This window comes from Meriones unguiculatus, chromosome 19 (genome assembly GCF_030254825.1).
Source record: "Meriones unguiculatus strain TT.TT164.6M chromosome 19, Bangor_MerUng_6.1, whole genome shotgun sequence".
Classification (NCBI taxonomy): Eukaryota; Metazoa; Chordata; class Mammalia; order Rodentia; family Muridae; genus Meriones; species Meriones unguiculatus.
Genome location: NC_083366.1, coordinates 64,589,779 through 64,611,566, shown reverse-complemented (window position 1 = coordinate 64,611,566; position 21,788 = coordinate 64,589,779). Strand labels below are relative to the sequence as shown.

The 21,788-nt window shown below is 43.0% G+C and overlaps 1 protein-coding gene and 1 non-coding gene across 3 annotated transcripts in view; both read right to left on the bottom strand.

Annotated features, from left to right (window-relative positions):
• Iars1 (isoleucyl-tRNA synthetase 1) overlaps nucleotides 1-19,259 on the bottom strand; it is a 46,215-nt gene extending 26,956 nt beyond the window's left edge. Inside the window, exons 1-14 of one of the 2 annotated variants that reach the window (XM_060372849.1) lie at nucleotides 19,141-19,259; nucleotides 14,106-14,231; nucleotides 13,265-13,421; nucleotides 12,933-13,052; nucleotides 11,281-11,363; nucleotides 9,831-9,948; nucleotides 8,290-8,437; nucleotides 6,057-6,144; nucleotides 5,471-5,531; nucleotides 4,809-4,904; nucleotides 3,708-3,830; nucleotides 2,859-2,950; nucleotides 1,522-1,620; nucleotides 574-700 (exon numbers count right to left, since the gene is read on the bottom strand). In XM_060372849.1, the coding sequence (XP_060228832.1) occupies nucleotides 574-700; nucleotides 1,522-1,620; nucleotides 2,859-2,950; nucleotides 3,708-3,830; nucleotides 4,809-4,904; nucleotides 5,471-5,531; nucleotides 6,057-6,144; nucleotides 8,290-8,437; nucleotides 9,831-9,948; nucleotides 11,281-11,363; nucleotides 12,933-13,052; nucleotides 13,265-13,421; nucleotides 14,106-14,224 (1,431 nt within the window). In that variant the 5' untranslated portion in view covers nucleotides 14,225-14,231; nucleotides 19,141-19,259. Of the gene's footprint in view, nucleotides 1-573; nucleotides 701-1,521; nucleotides 1,621-2,858; nucleotides 2,951-3,707; nucleotides 3,831-4,808; nucleotides 4,905-5,470; nucleotides 5,532-6,056; nucleotides 6,145-8,289; nucleotides 8,438-9,830; nucleotides 9,949-11,280; nucleotides 11,364-12,932; nucleotides 13,053-13,264; nucleotides 13,422-14,105; nucleotides 14,232-18,994 lie in introns of both variants that reach the window. The other variant, XM_060372848.1, reaches the window with a different exon arrangement.
• Nucleotides 17,007-17,139, bottom strand: LOC132649380 (small nucleolar RNA SNORA84). The gene has a single exon (XR_009587818.1). It is a non-coding gene; the product is annotated as a small nucleolar RNA SNORA84 (small nucleolar RNA).
• Nucleotides 19,260-21,788: the final 2,529 nt, after the last annotated feature.

The following is a 21,788-nucleotide window of genomic DNA, read 5'->3' as shown; positions in this document are numbered from 1 at the left end:
GGTCCTTTTAGGAAATCCACTAACCTGGGGCTCACACCGTCTCCACTGGACGGAAGGCTCTGCCACGGTAAGCACGCTGGGCCTGCCTACCCAAGTGGATCCATCTAATCTCACACAAAACAAACACATTCCAGAAGTTAAAGTAGGCAATGTTTACTCTTCACCAGGTTTCCCTTAAGTATTCATAAGATCAGCTTAACTTTCTTTTCTTTTTTTGTAGACAGAGTCTCAGTATATCCCCATGGCTGGCCTGAACTTGCTGTGGAGATCAGCCTGGCCACAGAGTCACCTGCTTCTGCCTGTGGACTGCTGAGATTAAAGTCTTCAAGGCACGTCTCACCAAGCTTAACCTGAAATTAGTTCTACAACTTAATGTTGTGGCAGCAGATGAGGGAAGTCAAAGCAACCCCCACCCACTATCTAATGTATTGTTTTCAATGAAAGCAAACAAACAAAAAAGGAATCTTTCCTCATTTTACAAAGTAGAAATTTAAAGCTGCCCTTAAATACTCACATACGACAAAGAACGCCAGTGACAGTACAGTCAACACAAAGCCATACAGCCAGCCTCACCTCCTCAAAGTCTTCACTGACCCACAGCGGGATGGGGGTGCCCCAGTATCTGTTTCTGGAAATTGCCCAGTCACGTGCCTCCTTCAGCCAATTTCCAAACCGTTTTTCTCGTACAAACTCTGGGACCCTGTCACAGACAGACTGCATCACCAGTCATGCAGGAACATTAGACTAGGTGAAATTTATAAACTGTGCTGACAGAAGATTTTGTGTGACATTTTGTAGAAGCACTAAGGTAAGCCCAGGACTAGCACGCCCTCGAAAAAAAATGGCTGCAGCAGCATGGGAAGCTTCTTCTTTGCCTATTGGACTATCCCTAAGGTGGACAGGGGGTGTGGTGAAGCACAGCCAGGGAGGACAAAGGTTTCTGAGCTTGGGCTAAGGCTGTTCTTTAGAACCAAGGGCAAAGATGCCACACAAACCAGGAACTCAAGCGTGCAAATTGGTTATGTATAAATAAATGGCTTTGGCAGATACACATTAGTCTATATCATGAAAATTATTACAGTTAATAGTCTGAGTATAGACAGATTGATTGTTCATTTGTTTTTGAAATAGGGTTTCATTGTGTAGCCCTGGCTGTCCTGGAACTCACTGTGGAAAGCAGGCTGGCCTTGAATGTCAAGACTGAGTCTGCCTGTGTCTGCTGCCTGAGTGCTGGGATTCAAGGTGTGTGCCACCATGTTTGGTTAAGATAGGGTCCCCAAAGTCAGTTTGTCCTGTAAATACATGTTAGTGACACTTATCTCTATTGTGTTAAACTAAGAAAACTGCCATCTTTCACCTTCTGCCATAGGCAGGCATTGCTTCAGCTGTACGTGATTTTGTGTTCCTTACACAAATACAGACAATTACAATAAACAACTAGAGATGGCTGGTAATTCTGAGGAGTGTGAACTACACTTACTCACGCAAAGGATGGGAGGAAGGAACGTGATGAATGCTCACCAGTAGCAAAGATCATTGTTCTTCAGTAGCTGCTCCACCATGTGCTCCACGCGCACAAACCAGCTGGGCACTGACTTGTAAATGAGCGGGGTGTCTGACCTGGGACCAGAGCAGACTCCATAGTCACACAGAGGCACACAGGTGCCAAGGGCACAGCTGACTTTACTTCCTAATTAGTATTGGTTCCATCTGCCTACTCGGCCTTCTGCTGACCTTAGTTTTTACTTTAGATTACAAATGTCTAGACCAGCAAGATGGCTCTGAAGTTCAATCCCTGGAACCAACATAGTGGAAGGAGAAAACCAACCTCTACATTGGTCTGACCTCTACATACGTGCCAACACATCCAAGAACATGCACAGGTGTACTCACACTCAAATAAATGAAAAGAACACACAGATGTCTAATTTTCCACACGTTCTCTCAAATGAAACCAAGGGAGATTTAAAAAAAAAAGTAGAACAAAACTAGAGCTGAAGAGATGACCAAGCAATTAAACAATGCCTGCTGCTCTTGCAGAGGACCCAAAATTGGCTCCCAGCACCCATACTAGGTAGCTCACGAAAGCCTGTGACTTCAGCTTAAGTTGTCACGACACACTGTTCTGGACTCAGAGCTAGCACGAGTATGCACATACACACATACACATACATACACAGTCTTTTAAAATGGTTCTTCTGAGGCCCAGTGATCAAGGCACATGCCTTTAATTCCAGCACTGAGGAGGCAGGAACAGATGGACCTCTGAGTTTAAGGTCAGCCTGGTCTACATAGTGAGTTCCAGGAGGACAGCCAGGGTTACACAGAAAAACCTCTTAAAAAACCAAAAGAGGAAAGAAAAAGAAAACACTTCTTCTGATGATAAAATAGGGCCCGGGGAGAAAATGTGGGGACAAATGTCAGGACCCTGAACACTACATTCTCATGTGAATATTTACAGGATGTTCTTACATTAAAACAGTGTTATTTAAAGAAATTCCAAGTATAAAATTTCAGAGACTTTTGTGCTTGACATTGCACAAGTTCAATGTCTTGACATTGAAAGATGGCAGATTAACAAGCCAGGTCCAGGCACAAGGAAGATGCTATATGTGAAAAGTCTTAGATATTTCATTTACAGATGTGGGTGTGTGTGCATAGACAGACAGACAGATGATAGATCGAGGTAGGTAGGCAGATGTCTATTTTCCCCACACAATTCCTCTCCTAAAATGGCACTGCTAAACAGCAGTTCCGAAGGGTGCCGTGAGACAAACCCTACACATGAAGGAGGCATAAGCAAGCAGCTCATAGTCCCACAGCCATGCCGCTCCCTTCAGCAGCCAATCCCCTCTCACCTCCAGCAGAAAGGGTAGCTGTGCGTGAAGGTGCTCGCAACAAGCAGGCGGCCCTGCTCCTTCAACATCCTAATGATGTTTTTGTCAGCATCCTGTGAAAAAGTAGAACTCCAGTCAGCAAAACACCCTAGCATACTTATTAGCAATATGTTACTGAAACCTGGCATTTCATAACAAACAGCACAAATAAAAATGTCTGCTCTGCGGGCTGGAGGTACAGCGAGAAATCGGGAAGCTCATTCAGAACGCATGAGCCCCTGGCTTCTCCCTCAGCACAGCATTATAAACAAAACCCAGAAAACTACCCTGCTTGGTTTTCCCACTTAAGTAATTTTAGGCAGTGAAGTTTTCAAACAGAAATGATGACCTGAGGGGCTGGAGAGATGGCTCAGTGATTAAGAGCGCTGTCTGCTCTTCCAAAGGACCTGGGTTCAATTCCCAGCACCCACATGGCAGCTCACAACTGTCTGTAATGCCAATCCCAAGGGATCTGACACCTTCACCCTAATGCACATAAAATAAAAAATTAAATAAACCATTAAAAAAAGAAATGATGACCTGAGCACAAGGCCGCTCCAGAACAAGCTGCAGCGTAGTGCTCCCAACTCACGGAACTCTAGCATGCTTCCTTACCTAAACACCTTAGACCCTCTGCATGTAGCCAAGAGCTGTATTTGCTTATTTTAAACTGCTTAAAAATTTGCTTACATTAATTCTAACAAAACTACAAATAATGAAGATTATTTGAATAAATTTCCTTACTGAAAAAAAAAACAACAAAAAACAACAACAAAACCCTGAAGCAAGCACGAGAAGACCAACACCCTTCTACATATACAAGGCACAGACCTTCACATACTGTCCCACAAAATGTGTCACTTCCTCTGTGAAGCAGCCTGAAGCATCCACAGGGCAAACAGGGGTTGAGTCTTTCTGAATAATGTTGAAGTCCATGCAGACCCGATGGTCATCCTGGGGCAGACAAGACAAGGGATGTGTGTGGATAAATGTCTCAGTGTATGTGTGAGGAAAAAGAAAGCTTGAGTTTATTTAGATTTCTTAGATAACTTTTCAGTACTATCTGGTGTGCATGTAACTAACCTAACTCTACCCAGGGGTGACTTAGGGCCAAGGATAGAATGTCGAGCTCAGAGCTGAACCGGGGTTAGATTACCAGCCCTGTCATTCCCACTAGAGATGCCACACAGGAACATTTTAAAACTAAACCATAGCTGGGTAAAGTGTTGCACATCCTTAATCCCACCATTCAGGAGGTAGAGGCAGGGGCAGCCTGGTCTACATAGTAAGTTCCAGTCAAAGATAAAGGCTACACAGTGAGACATGTCTCAAAAAAATCAAAACTAAATAAACAAAACTTCCAAAACAACAATAAATAAAAAAAAAACGCCACTATTAAGTTTCATTTGTAATAATATACATATGTGTCTGAAAAATGGAAATCAATCTATGTGTTAGGCACAATGCTTGATGCACATCCAGCTTTGCCTCCCATCAAGAGACCGGGAAGGATGACAGCGCTGCTGTCATGCTAAATGCTCCCTGTTGCCAGGGAAACAGGTTTCAGGTGGCACTGCTCTCCTGGTTACAGCGATGCTTCAGAAGTGGCTCCAAAGTGTTACTAACTAAGCTGCATGTGAGGGACGCCGAGCACACCACTACATTTCTCACTTAACCTTAGCAATCAAGCTGCCAGAAAGGCAGACAACTGTATCAGGCTTTACAACAGCTCAGGGTTTGACCTGCTTCTAGAATCAGGAAGAGGAATGGGAACTACAGATACGTTTTCTATGCCATCTTTTAGGGCAATGAGCCAGAAAAGGCCAACTCCACTGGTCTTGGCAAGCCGAAGAATCTTAATGAGACCTGTGGTTCAGCCTCCCAGGAAGAGTTTACTTCTCATGAATAGATCTGCAAGATCAGGCTACTCACAGCACCAAAATAAGGAGCCTGGTGCACAACTCCTGTGCCTTCTTCATCCTTCACATAGTGGTCGACAAGCACGGTGAAGGCACCATTCTCCTTACACTGGAAAAGAAAGGTGCAAAGGGTTGAGTGAAGCAGGGAGAAGGGCCTGAAATTAACATGTAAATAAAAAAGACAAATGATTCAAACTGAAAGACAAATGCAGAAAAGAGACAGGAGTCCTTGGGACAAGCTTGGCTAGACAGCCTAGCTGAACTTGCAAGCTTCAGGTTTAGCCAGAGACCCTGCCTCAGAAATTAAAGTGGAAAGCAATCAAAGATCTGTCATCAACCTCTGGCTCAACATGTACGCACACCTGTACACACTTACACACACATGCACGTGAACATAAACACACATACACACCCTACACTGAGAGAGAGACCTGAAAGTGAACTGAACTCAGTAATCCAATGACAATAAAGCAAAGAGTTCTTAAAACAGGACACAAACTTACTGCAAAGGTAGAGAAATGGGAAAAGGTCAGTCTGGAGATGTGATAAAATTATAATTCATGCAAAGATAGCAATTTTCTAATACTAAAGTAGAGTATAGGATACCCTGGGAGACCTACTCATAACCTCAAAGAAATGAATATAGAGAGCCACAGAGTAAGGGCCCAAAGTTACCTTAATAAAGTAGTCGAACAACGGCTTGTATTTCTTGCCTTTGAGAGCGGCGCCAGGAAATCTTGAAAAATAAGATAAAGTCCATTAAGTCAAAGCAGTAAAGCTGGGGGTGCTTCAGTAAGTCAGATGCTTCCCGCTCAAGCATGACAGCTAGAGTTTGGATTCCCCAAACACATGCAAAATGTTGGGGATGGTGGTGTGTGCCTGGAATCCCAGAGCTGCAGAGGAGGAACCATCAGACTTGAACTTAATCTGGGAAACGCAAGGTCAGTGATAGAACCTATCTCAAGACTAACATGAGAGGGACTGAGGAAGACAAGTGATGTTTACCTATGGCACATATGTGCCCACCCGCCCACACATGCACACACAAAATTTAAAAAATGTTTAGCAATCAAAGTAATGAAACTGTAGCCAGAATAAATCACCACCCTCCGAAGCCTGCAGCCACTGTCACAGACGCAGACATGTGTGACTTAGACATATTTGGTCCCTAAAACTCAACCTGAACAATACAGCTTTAGGATGACAAAGACTTGTCTCTTTTAAAACTAACACACACACACCTAACTTTATGAACACGTACCTTTCAAGGATCTCATAGTCACTCTCCAGCTTATAGAGGGCGGATAACCTGGCTTCCATTAAGATGAACAATTTCCCCCTGGCCACATCTGTAAGAGCAAAGAAAAGGAGGATGTTAGTGACACCGAGACTGGCTGACTATGAAGACACATACCAGGCATATTTCTTGTGCCAAGAGCTTGTGTCACCTGTAGCTACTGTGTGCCCCAGACTCACAGAGGACACTGCAAAGCTAGTCAGCACTTCGACCCAGGTGTGGACAAAGGCAGCAGGGTAGGTGGCCACTGTTAGTCACATCCAAGTCCATTTAGGAAAATTATCAGTATTCTCTCTTTGTAAAGGTAGTAAATGTGAATGTCATTAAGCCAGGCATGGTGGCACTTGGGAGTTGGATTTCTGAGTTGCAGGGCAGCCTGGTCTACTCAGGGAGTTCCAGCCCAACAAGCACTAAGCAGTGAGACCCAATCTCAAACCTAACAAGTACCCTCCACCCAAATCTTAGCATCAACAACTCAGGCAGCTCAGAGTCACAGTTCCTGTAATCTCAACCCTTCAGAGGGCTTCACTGCTGTGCCGCTATCCAGATGACTTGAGTGCATAGCAGTGAATGTATGTGAGACATATTAGGATCTCATCACCTTTCAACAGGCACAAGCTGATGCTCTAGGGCCTCTCCCAGTGTGTTCATGTGCACTTAAAATACCGTCACTATCTTCACAACAGTACAACGTAAACATCTCTCTCCCTCCCTCCACCTGGGCAGATCCTCAGCCACCGATTCTTTCATATAGCACCACCGAACTGTTTTATGGAGATGCCATGACTGTTTCTAACAGATCAATTAATGATCAGTTAAGTAGCTTTTAAAATGGTACTACTACACCCTCAGAAAATGTATGTATTTGTGAACCCTCATTCTGGAGGATATAATTCCTGGAAGCCTAGAGCAAACAAACATCAAAACGTTGACATTGACCCATAAAAGCCAACAGAAAATTAAATTTCCACTACAAAGTGTGATATACTATAACCTAGTAGAGCATATGTCATCTGTTTCCATGAATCACTTTTAAGGACCTTTGCAATTCATTCACAAACTGCTTCCACTGGAGCAGTAAATCATAGAAACACTGCCATGTGTCAAGTCCATGTTATAGAAAGTATGACAAGAACAAGACAAAAATATATAAGTACATGAGTTTGTAACATCTGTCTGAAAGCCCCTAATGTGCCAGGCTCCCTACAAACTGCCAGTGACTCATGAGTTACACAGAAACAGAAAAATAGTTCTGACAGCATCATAACTCCCTGAAGAGAAGCAGCTACAGACTCTGGAAGCAGGATTCTATACGGACAACAGCTATTCCTAACTCTCTCTCTCTCTCTCTCTCTAAAGCAGGACGTTCCCATGCATCACACAGGCAGCTTTCAGGCCCCAGCTGCCGTGAACACTGTTGATATAAACACAGGTGTAACATTGCCCGGACAGGCACCTGTTTTCACTGCTCTCAATTATTCTCTCCTTCTCTGAGACAAGGCCTCAGGTGGGCATGGCTGGCCACAAAATCTTTATTCTCCTGCCTCCAAAAATCCCAAGTATGAGGATTAGGAACACATGCCACCAAACCCAGATCCACTTCCACTTCCAAGGTAAGAATGCTTAACTTTAGGAGAAATGCCAGTTTCCACAGGTGTTCCGCAGACCTGTCCACCAGTCCCACCCAATGTGTTTTCCCCTCTTTTCTTCCCTATAATTTCTCCAAATCTGCAAGTTTATTGGCTCAAAACCATCATTCATATTTCATATAAATCTCTAAGGACCTAGTTGAGAATATAAGAATTTGCTACCATAGATTAGGGAAATGATGTAAAAAAAATTACAGTAAAACTGGAAACTATAAAAATCTGTTACTTTCAAACAGAAATGAAACTTTTCAGGCTGCCTTTCTTTTCTATTCTTTCCTGTTCTCTTTCCCACCTGTCTTGTTTTGAGACAGGATCTTGCTAAGCTGTTCAGGGTAGCCTCAAACTCACAATGTCCCTGCCACTTACTGTGCTGAGACCTTCCAAAGAGAACAGAAAGGGATGGTGACACACATGCTGTCCTTACAGCTTATCTTCAGCAAAATTTTTGTATGAAATTGTTTGGTCCCCAAACAAGCTTTTTGTAAGCTTTTATAGCTAAATACAATTATTTATCCGTATTGATCACAAGTAACTAGCCCACTACTTGCCTCTGATCTTCACGTACTGTATCTCCGGATTGACACACAGAGCAAGGTTACTGGGTAGCGTCCAAGGAGTGGTTGTCCAAGCAACCAAGGATGTGTTTTCATCTTCCTCCAAAGGGAAAGTTACAAATACTGAAGGATCCTGAACATCCTGAAAGACATTGAGGGAAAGCAGTCCTTTACAAATCTGTAATGGTCATGATAACAAGAATCCGATCTGAAAGGAAATTAAAATAAATTTTCGGATAAAATTGAGCTCAAGCGCCAGGTGATAGTGGCACACACCCTTAATCCCAGCACTTGGGAGGCAGAGGCAGGAAAAAAACCTCCAAGTTGGAGGCCAGCCTGGTCTACAGAGCTAGTTCCACAACAGCCAGAGATACACAGAGAAACCCTGTCTTGAAAAACAAAAAACAGAAAACAAGGAGGACTGATGAATGAAAGATTTGGGGGCAGGAAAGATGACTCAGCCATTAAAAGCTAAGGCTCACAACTAATAAGACAAAAATGGCTGTTTCACTATTACAGTGATCTGAGCTACAGTAAGCACACCATGAGTTAAATAATAAAACTATTTTGGAAAGTATCTCTGTATATTATATTTTTATGTGCTTAAAATATTTTATTAAATATGCATAGCCAATAACAAAGGCAATTAGCAGACAGAAAGGAATCATCTCACTGCACCAGTAAGGATTTGAAAGACCAAATGGGGGTTGGAGAGATGGATCAGAGGTTAAGAGCACTGGCTGTGCTCTTCCAGTGGTCATGAGTTTAATTCTCAGCAACCACATGGTAGATCACAACCATCTATACTGAGATCTGGTGCCCTCTTCTGGCCTGCAGGTGTACATGCAGACAGAACACTGTACACATAATAAATAAATAAATCTAAAAAAAAAAAAAAAAAAAGACCAAATGGAACAGAGAAAACTTTCTCTTCCATGATGATAAAATACTTCTGAAATGTAACAATTTCCAAACCTGGGCACAAACAAGATTTCCAATAAGTTACCATTCCTTTAAAAATGAGGGTCCCATAAACCAGCAAAAGTGAAGGCTGAGTACAGATACGTGAGACACGAGATAGTTCATGTTCTCAGGGATTCTCTACTTCACCCTCTAAATGACACAGAGGAGTTGTACCAATGACACAAATCCTGTGCAGCAAAAGAAAGATCGTTAACATGCTCAGCACCTCAGATAAATTTCCTTCCCAATACCTTTAAAAAAGGACACTACAGGTACCAGAGAAGACATAGAGTCGCCAAACGCAGGATCCTGAAGAACAGCAGCTGAAAAAACTGTCAGAGCAAGACAAGAGCAGGTGCCTGATGTGGCCAAAACAAATAGAATCCATCACTGAAGCCCATGATAAATCCAGTGGGGGAGAAAATATCCTCAGTTTTCACCCAGCAGAGGCTCTGAGCAGTGACAGACATCTGGCACCACCAGTCCCTGTTGGGAATAACTGGGAATGTTCACCTTATCGTAATCAGTCAACAGTCACCAGGGACGAGGCAGGTGTTCGGCATGTCACGTACCTTGTAATTCTGGTTTGACTCGAAGTTAGAAAGTGGAGTGCCACATGCAGTGGAGAAGGGCATAACTTTCACGCCTCTGTACACAAGGCCTTTGTCATACAGCTGCTTGAAGACCCACCTGGCAAGCCAAGACATAGAGCTTTACAATTACATAGCCAAAATCTAGCGGTCAAACGCAAACCCCTTTGTCATTTCTGTAGTCCTTCTGGTGAAGCAACAATCCATCATTTGGGAGCCTGTGGACACTTAATGGGCACCTGCAGACTGTAAAAGTGTTACTGTAGAGGCTGGGCTGCTGCCGGGTGGTAGAGAACTGGTCTAGCATGTACATGCATGGCTGGGGTTCAACCACCAGCCTGGGGTGGAGCCTGGGGTGGAGCCTGGGGTGTGGCCACCATCTACTGACACGGAAAGATGTTCACGGGGATTAAGAAAGGCAAATAAATACTGCCCGGCACCTTATCAATGATATAAATCTGTCCCTATCAGCATAAGTATTTTTACACTAAATTCTTAGAGGTATGATAAAACAACTTTTTTTTTATCAACATCACTAACATTTTGGGACTTCAGGTTTTTGTATATTATTTAAACTATGCAACAGGCAGCCTTTATAGAAGCAATTTAAACAGTACAAGCCACACTAATGAGAATGTTTTGTTTTGTTTTTTAAAGGTTTATTTATTTATACAATGTTCTATCTGCATGTATGCAGGCACGCCAGAAGAGGACACCAGATGTCATTATAGATGGTTGTGAGCCACCATGTGGTTGCGGAATTGAACAGGACCTCTGGAAGGGCAGCCAATGCTCTTAACCTCTGAGCCATTTCTCCAGCTCCTGAGGAGAATGTTTTAATGAACATATTAAATACAAGATCAATGTTACCTGTTGATTACTCACTTTTCCCAACAGGAAAACACACTACATTTCTGGGAATCCTTACTAATGTCTGCCTTTTCTTTGGTAAAACCTTCAATAGGGTAGTTAAAAATAATCCTAGGGTATTTTCTGTAAGCCAAAGTTGCTTTCTTACTAAGTGGCTCAGGCAGGCCTTGAACTCATAATCTGCTACTGCTTGAATTTTAAGTATGTGCCACAACCCCTATCTAGTATAAGCGCATTAAATGCTCTCCCACGGGGCATGGTAGAGTGTTTGCCAAAAGAAACAAAAAAACCCACCTCTCTCCTATTTGTCAAAATGTCATTTTTATGAAAAATAATAATAATAATAATAATAATAATAATAATGGAGAAGGGGAGTAAATAATTTTTATGGGTTTAGAAAAAGTTGTATGTAGGGATATGTGTGTGTGTGTGTGTGTATGATAAACACATTTGCTCCAAAACCAAATAATGAACTTATAAATAACCTTCAAGCAAGTACACACCTCTGCTCTGACCAGTGCAAGAGAATGTTTCTCGTTCCTCCAATCTAAAATAAACCTACCAAACTGACTCCATGAACTGTGGGTACAGCGTTTTGTAGTCATTGTCAAAGTCAATCCATCGGCCGAGTCTGGTGACGGTAGACTAAAAAGTAGGAATGTTGGGGCAGCATTAGAATAATATCATGACTATTTTTTATTTCTATTATCATTACATATGACTACTTTGGGAAATCAAAATAATCAATGGTACAAGTAAACATATTTCAAACAACACATAAGGTTGACTAGTTTTCTTACCATTCCTTTCTTATACACAGACATTATTTTTAAGTATTTATAAGTTATACTTCCCAGTACTGAGACCGTGGGTGTGTGCCACCATGCCCAGCAATAAGAGTTGATAAAAGTCTTTTGCAATCATTACTTGGCAAACATCAGAGAAATAGCTATTAGCTAGAAGGAATTACCAACATTTGGCCAAAGTTAATGACTAAAAGTATCGTAAGAAAAAGCATGCTAAAAATAATAATCCTATATGATACTTATTAACTGCAAAACAAAATCTATACTTCATCAAGGGAAAACTATACAGCCAGGCAGCATCTTGATGAAGTGAACAATGTGTTGGTTAAGCATGCCATAAATTCAATCACTAGTAACCCCCTCCCTGCCTCCCAAAGTGTCACCATCATAAAGGACAAAGAAAGACTAAATGAATGTTCTATATCAAAGGAAATTGAAGACATGCCACTAAAGGCAATGGCTGATCCTGGAGACACACCCAGGTTTTGTTCATGCTAATTAACTGCTTTTGTGTTACTGCTGATGTCAGCAGCTGGAAATGGTAGATGTAGGGCAGAGGGGATCGCTTCATACCAAGTAGATAGCTATATCCTTTAGCTTATCTCAAAATAAAACACTTTTGGAAACACGGAAGAGCATGGTGGCTCATGCCTTTAACCCCAGCACTCATGAGAGGCAGAGGCAGGTGGATCTCTGTGAGTTCCAGGCCATACTGGTCTGCATAGTAAATTCCAGGCCAGCCAGGACCACACAGTGAGACCCTTCTTAAGGAGGTGTGTGTTGCAGGGAGGGGGGAGAGGTCAGGAAAAAAGAAAGATTTTAAAACCAGATTTATATTTAGGCTGCATTCACCCCATCAGCCATCCCTGTATTAGGCAAGAAGTTAAGTTGTGAGAAAACTGAACTTTGGCTCTCATGGTGATAGAAGTGGACTCTATATGGCAATAAACCAAAGCTACCCAGTGTGGTGACAGAAGAGAGCTAAGAAGAGACACGTGGGAGGGGAAATACAACAGCCCACAGGAAAAAACCATGAAGAGAATGGGGTGGGGGGGGTGCCTGTATCTCCAGCATTCAGACCACTGAGGCCAAAGCACTTACTCAGTGTTAGGCAGGAGACACAGAATGTAACACCAAGAACAAAGGAGACAGGTGGAAAGATGCTTAAGGAGAAGATGACTTTGCAGGAGGACAGAAAAACACTGTAGGGAAAAAAAAAGAGACTCCAACACTGGTATTTAGTGCCTACTCATGGGATTCAGGTTTAAAGGCTAACAGAATCCAAGCCCTCTTGTGACACACACTCATGTGGACAGCCATACTTCGGGTAATGTTTCATGAAAAGGACAACTAGCCGTTTCTAGTCCGACCTTAAAGCCACGCCTTCCATTCATTCTTCTGAACATACCTTCCACTCAGCAGAGTATCTCATGACAATTGCTCGGCACTGTTTGTTATACTCTGCGATCCCCATTTTGGCCACATCCTCTGGCCCTTTGATCCCCAGTGTCTTATCAATTTCATATTCCTAAAAAATATTAAGTAAGACAGTATGTTAACAACCATGAAGCAAATACAAGGAAGCTACAACAGAAACCAAAATAGCTAGGATAAATAAATAAAAGGAAAAACGCTACAGAGAAACCAAACGATAATTAACAATATGGAAAAGAATTCAAAGGGACCATCTGATATGTTTACAGACAATGAGAAATCACAAGACTGGAGATTCAGACATACCACAGGTAAGCCATGACAATCCCATCCAAATCTTCTGTCCACGTGGAACCCGCTCTGATGAGCATATCTTGTAACTATGTCTTTAATAGTCCCCGCAAGTATATGTCCATAGTGAGGCAGCCCAGTAGCAAAGGGAGGCCCATCATAGAAGGTAAACCTACAGACAATACAAAAACACAGTAAGTCGTTTTGAAACGGCAAAAACTCAGGACTTTTTTTTTTAATCAAGTACATAACGTGTTAAAATGTTCAGGGGTGGGTTGGGTGGGATCAACAGGACTAGAAAATAGACATAATTGATTGGAAATTTACTGGAGGTCCTGCATTCAGAAAGGCCATTGAGCTAGAGCTGGGGCGGGGGGAGGGGACTGCTATTCAGCCATCCGTTCTTCATCATCTCCAAGACAAGCAAGTTAAGACCAATCCAGAGTTAGCTCATCAATGAAGCAGGGCAGTGGATACCCACCATAAGGTTTTTGAACAGGGAAGGTTCATAGTGAGATCATTGACCTAAGGTTAGTATCTTTCCTGTTTTCTATGAATGGGGACTGAGGCGGAAAATACGGTAGGACCTACCCTTGGAGGCTTATGTTGAGTTGCTAAGCGGGGGCAGAGGTGATAGTAAATGTGGGGAAAAATAAAGGGGGGGGGGCGTAAAGTCCACTCAGATGACTGTTCATTACTGAGCTCCTAGTGAGTCGAAAGGTGATACACTGAGAACACACAGATGAATGAAGGGTGTGTGCCCTGAACTTCTTAAACAAAGCAAAGCAAAGCAAAACAAAACAAAACAAAACGGTTATTTGTGAGGAGTCTATCTTTACCACAGAAACTCACATACTTTGGCCTGTGTTTTGACTGCTTTAAGCATTCCTGGAAACAGTTATGTTTGGACCAGAACTGTAAGATTTTCTCTTCTTCAGCAGGAAAACTGATGTTGTCTGGAACTTGTTGAACCATTTTGTTGCTGCAAGAGAAATGAAATTTGCTACAGTCATAGCAGTTCCTAAGTTGGAAACAACAGGCTAACACATTACTAAGGCGCACTTACACACGACTGTCCACACTGTGTGTTAAAGCAAAAGCTTTCCTGGGTAATGATGTATGTACTGCATAGTCTGCTCTTTTAAAGGATACAGCCAGCTGGGTTTTTAGGGTATTTAAAGACATATAACCACCACCACTATCTATTTCAGATTATTTTCAATTCTAACCCCAACCATTAGCAATCACATTCTCACTGGCTCAGCCCCTTGCAACTACTCTCTAAAAGGAAAATTTCATACTGGGTGGTGGCACAAGCCTTTAATACTAGTACGTGGGTAGAAGCAGGCAAACCTCTGAGTTTGAGGCCAGCCTGGTCTACATAGTGAGTTTCAGGACAGCCAGGGCTACATAGAGAAACCCCGTCTTGAAAAACAAAAACAAACAAACAAAAACAACAAAAAACCCACATTCACCACCACCAATTTTCAGGTGAACTGCCTCCACATGCACTCTTCCCTTAGTTTTGAAGGGTCAGTCATGCTGTAAAACACTCACACTTCACACATCTTTGCCACGATTCATCAATGCATCAGTTTCCACATTTCAATTGATTTGCCTTTTTGGCTTTTAAGGTTGTTAGGAATGTTGAGTTCAAATTCCACACGCACAGCACGTTTTCTTTCTTGTGTACAGAGCTAGCTAGACGTAGAATTTGTGGATCATGTAACTCAGTATCAAACTTTCTGAGGAACTACTAAAATGTTCTCTCTATGGTGGCTACAGCATTTTACACCCCACCAGCGGCAAAGGGGGCACTTGCTTCCCCATCTCCTCCTCACCACCTACTACCATCTAACTTCAGATCAAAGCATTTTTCCATGTGCTTCTCGTCCATCTGTATCATCTGAAGATTAGTGTTTACTTGCCTTTTGCCATCTTTGGGTAGGGCTGACTTTTCATGGCTGAATTTTAAGAATTCTAAATTCTGGATACAGTCCTTCTCTGGTGAGTTGTCTTGGTGTTTGCTTGTAAGTGCTGGTGTTTGTAGGGGCCAGAGGGGTGTCTTACTTGCCTCACTCATTTCTTGGGCTAAAGTCATCTGAGGGAAGGGAACCTCAGATCAGGCTGTGGGCAATTTTCTTAGTGATTAATTTAAGGAGGGCCCAGTCCGCTGTGTGTGGTTCTCCTGGGTTCTAGAAAAAAGCAGGCTGAACAAGCCACAGAGAGCAAGCCAGCAAACAGCACCCCTCCATTGCCTGTGCATCAGCTCCTGCCTCCAGGACCCCGCCCTGTTTGAGTCTCTGTCTCGACTTCCTTCGATGAGTAACAGTGATATAGAAATGTAAGTCAAATAAACCCTTTCCTCCACAACTTGCTTTTTGGTCATGGTGCTTTATCAAAGAAGTAGAAACCCAAACCAAGACACTTCACCTTTTTTTCTCTTTTTAATTTTTAAAACCTTAGGCCAGGCATAGTGATTCAAACCTTTCCCTCCAGCACCTGGGAGGCAGGGGCAGGCAGTTGAAGGCCAGCCTAGTCGATATACCAAGTTCCAAGCCAGCCGGAACTACACACAGAGATCCTGCCTCAAAAAAAAAAAAAAAACAAAACAACAACAACAACAACAAAAAAACAAAAACCTTGCTTTATTTATTCATGCGTATGATTGTGTGTATGCATTCTCATTGTAAATCTAAACAAGCTGGTGATTAGATTTCTCTTATTTAAAATAATTTATTTACTTTTATTTTATGTGTCAGATCACCTAGAACTGGAGTTACAGACGAGCTGCCAAGTGAGTTCTGGGAATTGAACCTGAGTCCTTTGGAAGAGTACCCGGTGCTCTTAACCACTGAGCCATCCCTCCAGTCACTGTGACTAGATTTCTAAGGCAAAATTCAATTAAAAGGGAACAGGATTACTAATGATGAGAGAACAGAGAAGACAGAAACCCATGTCTTCCTGAATCCCATCAAGAGAGTAACTGACTCTGGGAGAGAAGGCCCCACACACCTCGACCAGACCTGAAAGCAGCGGAGTTTAAGACTGAGGCCACCAAGAAATTTTTATGACCAAAATAATTTTAAAAGACATTTTTCTTAAACATTCATTATTTTTTTATATCCAAGTATCTCTTGAGTGTTTTATAGAAAAAAAAAATATAGGTGGGCCATTTACCTAAAACAGTGCTTTGCAATCAGAGCACAGAATTAAACACTATTGAGAAGTATATGATGTTTTGGATCAGCTGTTATTACAGCATCCACCCTTTCAAAGACAAAAAGAATTCTCTGCATGTTTTTTTTTTTGTTCTTTCTTCCTTTCTTTCTTTCTCTCTCTCTTGCTTGCTTATTTTATTTTATTTCCTATTTTTTTTATTTTTTATTTTTACCAAGGGTCCTAATGGTTCAGTGAGTAAGAGCCTGGTAAGAATCTTTGGATACCAACACATTCGTTTTGTCACGTCTCAATTTCTGCAGACTCATCAGGGTCAGATGTGCTCTTTAACTGGATCTCTAGGAGAGGCTCCAGAACACTATCACTCACACAGCATCCTGACAACCAATGATTCAGGGCTATGCACTCCAACCTCTGTTGAGAACACGAGATCTAAACTTTCTGGGAAGTGAGAGGATAGCATTTACTGAACTTTCTATGTTGTCCCTGCTTTTCTCAGAAGATTAAGAACCGCAGTACTCTTCTAGAGAACACAGAGGCCGACTGGGTGCAAGAACACGGACTGTTTAAGGAGGAACAATGTACCAATGACCGGGCTATGGCAACTGCTGGGAAGAAACAGCTCCCATGCATAAATCACAGGGTTTCTCTAGCCCACTGTATCCACTGGACAGCTGTACCTGCACAACAGCCTCCAGCAACCACAGGGCGTTGGGGGTGGGGGGTGGGGGAGCAGATGTGAAGGAGAAGGGCCAGCAATACTGTCAGGTTCCACACAAAAAAGCTACCCATCCTCTTCCTCCCAAACACAATGCAGGCCTTTCTTCCTTAGTCTGTAACTCCTTCAGGACTTTTTAGCCCCAGCTTCCTCTTCTGATGCTTCATTTTCCTTTAAGGCAGTCTCATATAGTTCAGGGTGGTTTTGAACTCCCAGTGTAGCTGGGGATAACGCTGACCTTCTGATCTTCTGGCCTCTACCCCCACATGTCGGGATTACAAGTGCTTTTGGGTTTTTTGTGTGTTTGCTTATGTATGTGTTTTGGTGACAGAGTCTCACAGTGTAGCTGGGTGACCCTGAACTCAGAGTTCAGGCTGCTTCTGCTTTCTAAGTCTTGGGATCAAAGGTGCGCACTACCACTTTCCAGCTCACAAGTGTGCTTTTAAGAGGAGCGGGGGCTTGAACCCAGAGCCTTAAGCACCCAAGGCAAGCACTCTACCCAACTACATCCTCACCTGTCTGTCCAGCTTCTCACTGCTTCCACCGACCTTCACTTAAAATGATCTCCACTTATCTTGAGAAAGTACATGGAAACGCCATGGAACCTGCTGCTTATGCTGCACTTGGTGGGCTGCGGCAGGAGGCAGGTTGAAGCCAGGCCAGGCTCCACTGGGAGAGACATCCATCACCACCTTTTCTTAACTCTAAGTGGTCCCACTATCCACCTCACCCTCTAATGTGCATGGGTTTTAGGGACCACACGAATCCTGGAGATTCACATGACATTTCACTGTCACTCAAGGTGTCTCATCACAGGAGAAAAAAAAAAACGTGACCGACACACCAGCTAACAACAACAATGAAAGACCACAAATCCGTCAAGCAAAAACATCCCTCCACACCGCCGGGCACTGGATTCAGGATACTCAAACATAAGGATGCTCAAGTCTCTTATATAAAATGTAGGATTAATGTATATAACTTATGTGTACCTGCCTGCGTATTTTAATCAACCTTTAGATTACTTATCATGCCTAATACACTCAAATGCTAGATAAGCAATTGCGCTACTATATTGCTTAGGAAACAATGAGCAAGAAAAAATAGTTTGCACATGCACAGTACATAGTCACCGCCACAGACTTAACCAAATAGTATGGCCACTGGTTGGTTGAAACCCCAGATAGAGAAGATCGACTTTATACTCTCTCTATACACTGAGAAACAAAGAGCAAGTCTCAGGTACAAGGTTTGTATTCTAGGTAGTGTATGGTGTTTTTGCTTATTTCCTCAACTCACTAAAAATGAGACCCATAAATTCCTAAGGTTGGGAACCAAGTGCCGCTCTCACACACCACGCACATCCTGAGCTGAAGTGATAACAACGCTCCTCTCATTTGCTAACCAAACATGATGGGTTCTTACAAACCTCACAGTACTTTGAGCAGAGTCCTCATCCTATGTTCAGTCCAAGCCTCTGAGAGACCCTGGTAAGGCATCTCTTCTCATCTCCAAATGTGAGCTTAAACTGTATCTGCATTCCCAGATCCTGTGAGACCAGGACAAGTGTACGCATAATCCACCTTGGTACCCAGGGATAAATGGACGCAAACTCGGGACAGCTGGAAGCCTTGAATCCAGCATGGCTCCTAATTAGTCCTTTCGAATACCTAAACTTGAAGGTGACCTCAACCACCTTCTGATCTTCTCCCAGACACTGTAATCACCCTGCATTCTCACACCTCCCTGCTCAAAAGCCACTGAGAGACTTCTAAGGATCTCAGTCCTCCACCCCATGAGTCAGGCCAGAATTAATGCGCAGCTCTGAGTTCTGCAATGCTACTTACTCTCCCTCCAGGAAGGCTCTCTGGAAACGCTCCGTCACTCACGGCGGGAAGCAACGTGCTCCTTTTTCACCGCCTCGTGCTGTCTGGAGGCTGTAAGCTGTGCAGCCTCCGCTCTGTGTGCCGGAGGGGCGGAGGGAGCGGCTTACCTGGGAACACAGAAGGGAGCCCAAGTTCCAGCCGCCGACCACGCTCCAGAACCGTGCCTGCAGGTGATGCAATACTGACAGTACTAGCCCGGCTCCACGCCGTCCAATCAGCGTGTGGCATCCATCACCCACAAACAACACGTGCGACGATTGGTCCATGCGCGGTGCAGGTCGGGAGCGTCTCTGCAGAGGAAGGAGACCGAGTTCAAAGACCCAGATGGCGCGGGTCAGTCGCCTTTCTCCTGGGGGCCAAGTTTTTGCCTCCAGACACAGGTAGCTTGGTTCCCAAGTCTTGGCCTTTAAACGAGAGACAACTATTCTCTTCATCTTGGGTACCTATGTTGATATTCTTAAATACATGTCAGTATATTTAAGAGCTGGATATTTCAGAACATATAAAATTAGTTTGGATGGGGTCTTCTGTTTCCCCAGCTGGTCCTGGAACTCCAAAACAGCCAAGGATGACCTTGAACTGAAGCTCTAACTGCTCCTACCTCACAGTAGTGGAATTACAGAAATGCCCCATCATGCCTGTTTTTAGATGGTGCTGGAGGGTAAACCCGGGGCTTTGTGTGCCATGGCCACACACTCCGCCAAATGAGATTCCCATCTGTGATGACATCAAATTTATGCTGCAACTGAAACTAATGACAAGTGATTCCCACTATTATTTTGGGAAAAGTGCAAGTAAACCTGGAGACTGCTTCTCATGTGGTAAATAGCCAGAGAAGGGAAGAAGGTCTGACAACAATCTGAGTTCTTTTTGGTTGAACTCCATTTAGATTGCTTTCGTTTTTTGAGACAGGGTTTCTCTGTGTAGCCTTGGCTGTCCAGGACTCACTTTGTAAACGAGGCTGGCCTCGAACTCAGAGATCTGCCTGCCTCTGCCTCCCAGAGTGCTGGAATTACAGTGTGAGCCACTACGTCCCGGCTTTGAATGTTATTATTATTATTTTTAAATCATTATACATCTACTTAGCACCTTCCAGATCTGGTCGGGAACAAAAGCGAACCCGGTATGCGGCACCAATCTATGAAGGAAAGTTTTGGCCTTGACAAGTTGATAGAGTTGAATAGGTGACTCACCTATTTTACTCATGAATGACAGAAAAAAAAAATAGATTTACCCTAAATGAGGTAGAAAGCTTAGCAAGTTTAAGAACATTTTGATAACTGCTGAGCATTTATTCAATAGTCACTATGTTCTAGACCCTACTGTGTCAAAAATTAGATGCAGTGGCTCCCTGTCCTCTTTGCTTTCTTAACTGAATATCTTTATTAACCAGAAATATTTGTAGTGCTTTAAAGTTTGGCATTCTTTAAATTGCCCAAATGGTTCACTTCGTGTCCGGTCTCTGTTCAGAGTTAGGGTTTCTGCACAAAGGGAAAGAAATCTATGGATAGTGTAGACTGGACCAAACTATTTTAAAATTGCTTTGAAAAACACAATAAGCTATTATTGGGAAGTTAGGGAACACTTTGTTTAGAAAAAAGGTAATTAAAGAACTTCCATAGCTGAGTGGTGGTGGTGCACTCCTTTAATCTGAGCAGTCAGAGGCAGAGGTAGGAAGGATGTCTGAGTTTGAAGCCAGCCAGGTCTACAGAGCCAGTTCCATGACAGACTACACAGAGAAACACTGTGTAAAACTTAAAAAACAGAAATCCTAGATTTGTGGCCATCACTACTACTTGGATTCAGGAGTTTTTCATTTTTGTTTTGAAGTAGCAAGTCGGGTAAAATTGGCTGGGAACATATGTCAGTGGTAGAGTGCTTGCCAAGTCTGCATAAAGCCCCAAATAGTAATTGCAAGTAATCAAAACGTAAGGCAGGAAGCAGGTCATTTTATCTCATGACAGAGAAATGGGAATGGGAAAGGCCACTTGTCACTGCTTTGAAATGGATGCAAGTGCTTTCCTTCCCCTGTTTTAGCCTGTAGAATGGAGAGCCAGTGGCTGAGCATAGTTTCAGCCCAGACTTTAGTGATAGCCAGCATGTTTCCTGCCTCTGGAAACACTTGCCCTTGGATGCTAGTTGCCACGCTTTAACACTTTAAAGAAGCCCTTGGATGGACATTGAGTCGTCCAGGCATCTTAACAGAATCTCTAGCCCCAGCTAATGCACCCCAATGTCTCTGTGAAGAGCAGAGAATCCTAACCAAAAAAAGTATATGTGAGCAAACTTGTGGTTTTTCCTAGGACCATTTGCTATGAAGTGATGAGGTATGTGATTTACATCAAGAAGGTCTAACACCTTAAGTGTCTTGCCACGTTGCTTTTAAACTCTAATGTCTGAAATCCTAGAAACAGAAATCTAGAACAGCTCTTTAAGCTGCTTAATTCTTTGTAGCATATGTTATGTATCCAAATGATTTTTGTGTATGTATGGTGGTAACATGTACATTAGTGTAGCTGCCTACAGAGGCCAAGATGACATGGGACCCCTTAGAGGGGGAGTTACCAGAGACTATAAGCTACTTGACTGGGTGCTATGAAGTGAACTTGGGCCTTCTGGGAGATTGGCAAACACTCTTAACCTCTCTATTCCCTGTAAGCTCTTTTACTAAAAGCAACAATAACAAACCATTTGAACTGAGCATCTGTGTGACAACGGATATAGGCAGTGGAGACATAATGGTTAACAACCCAAA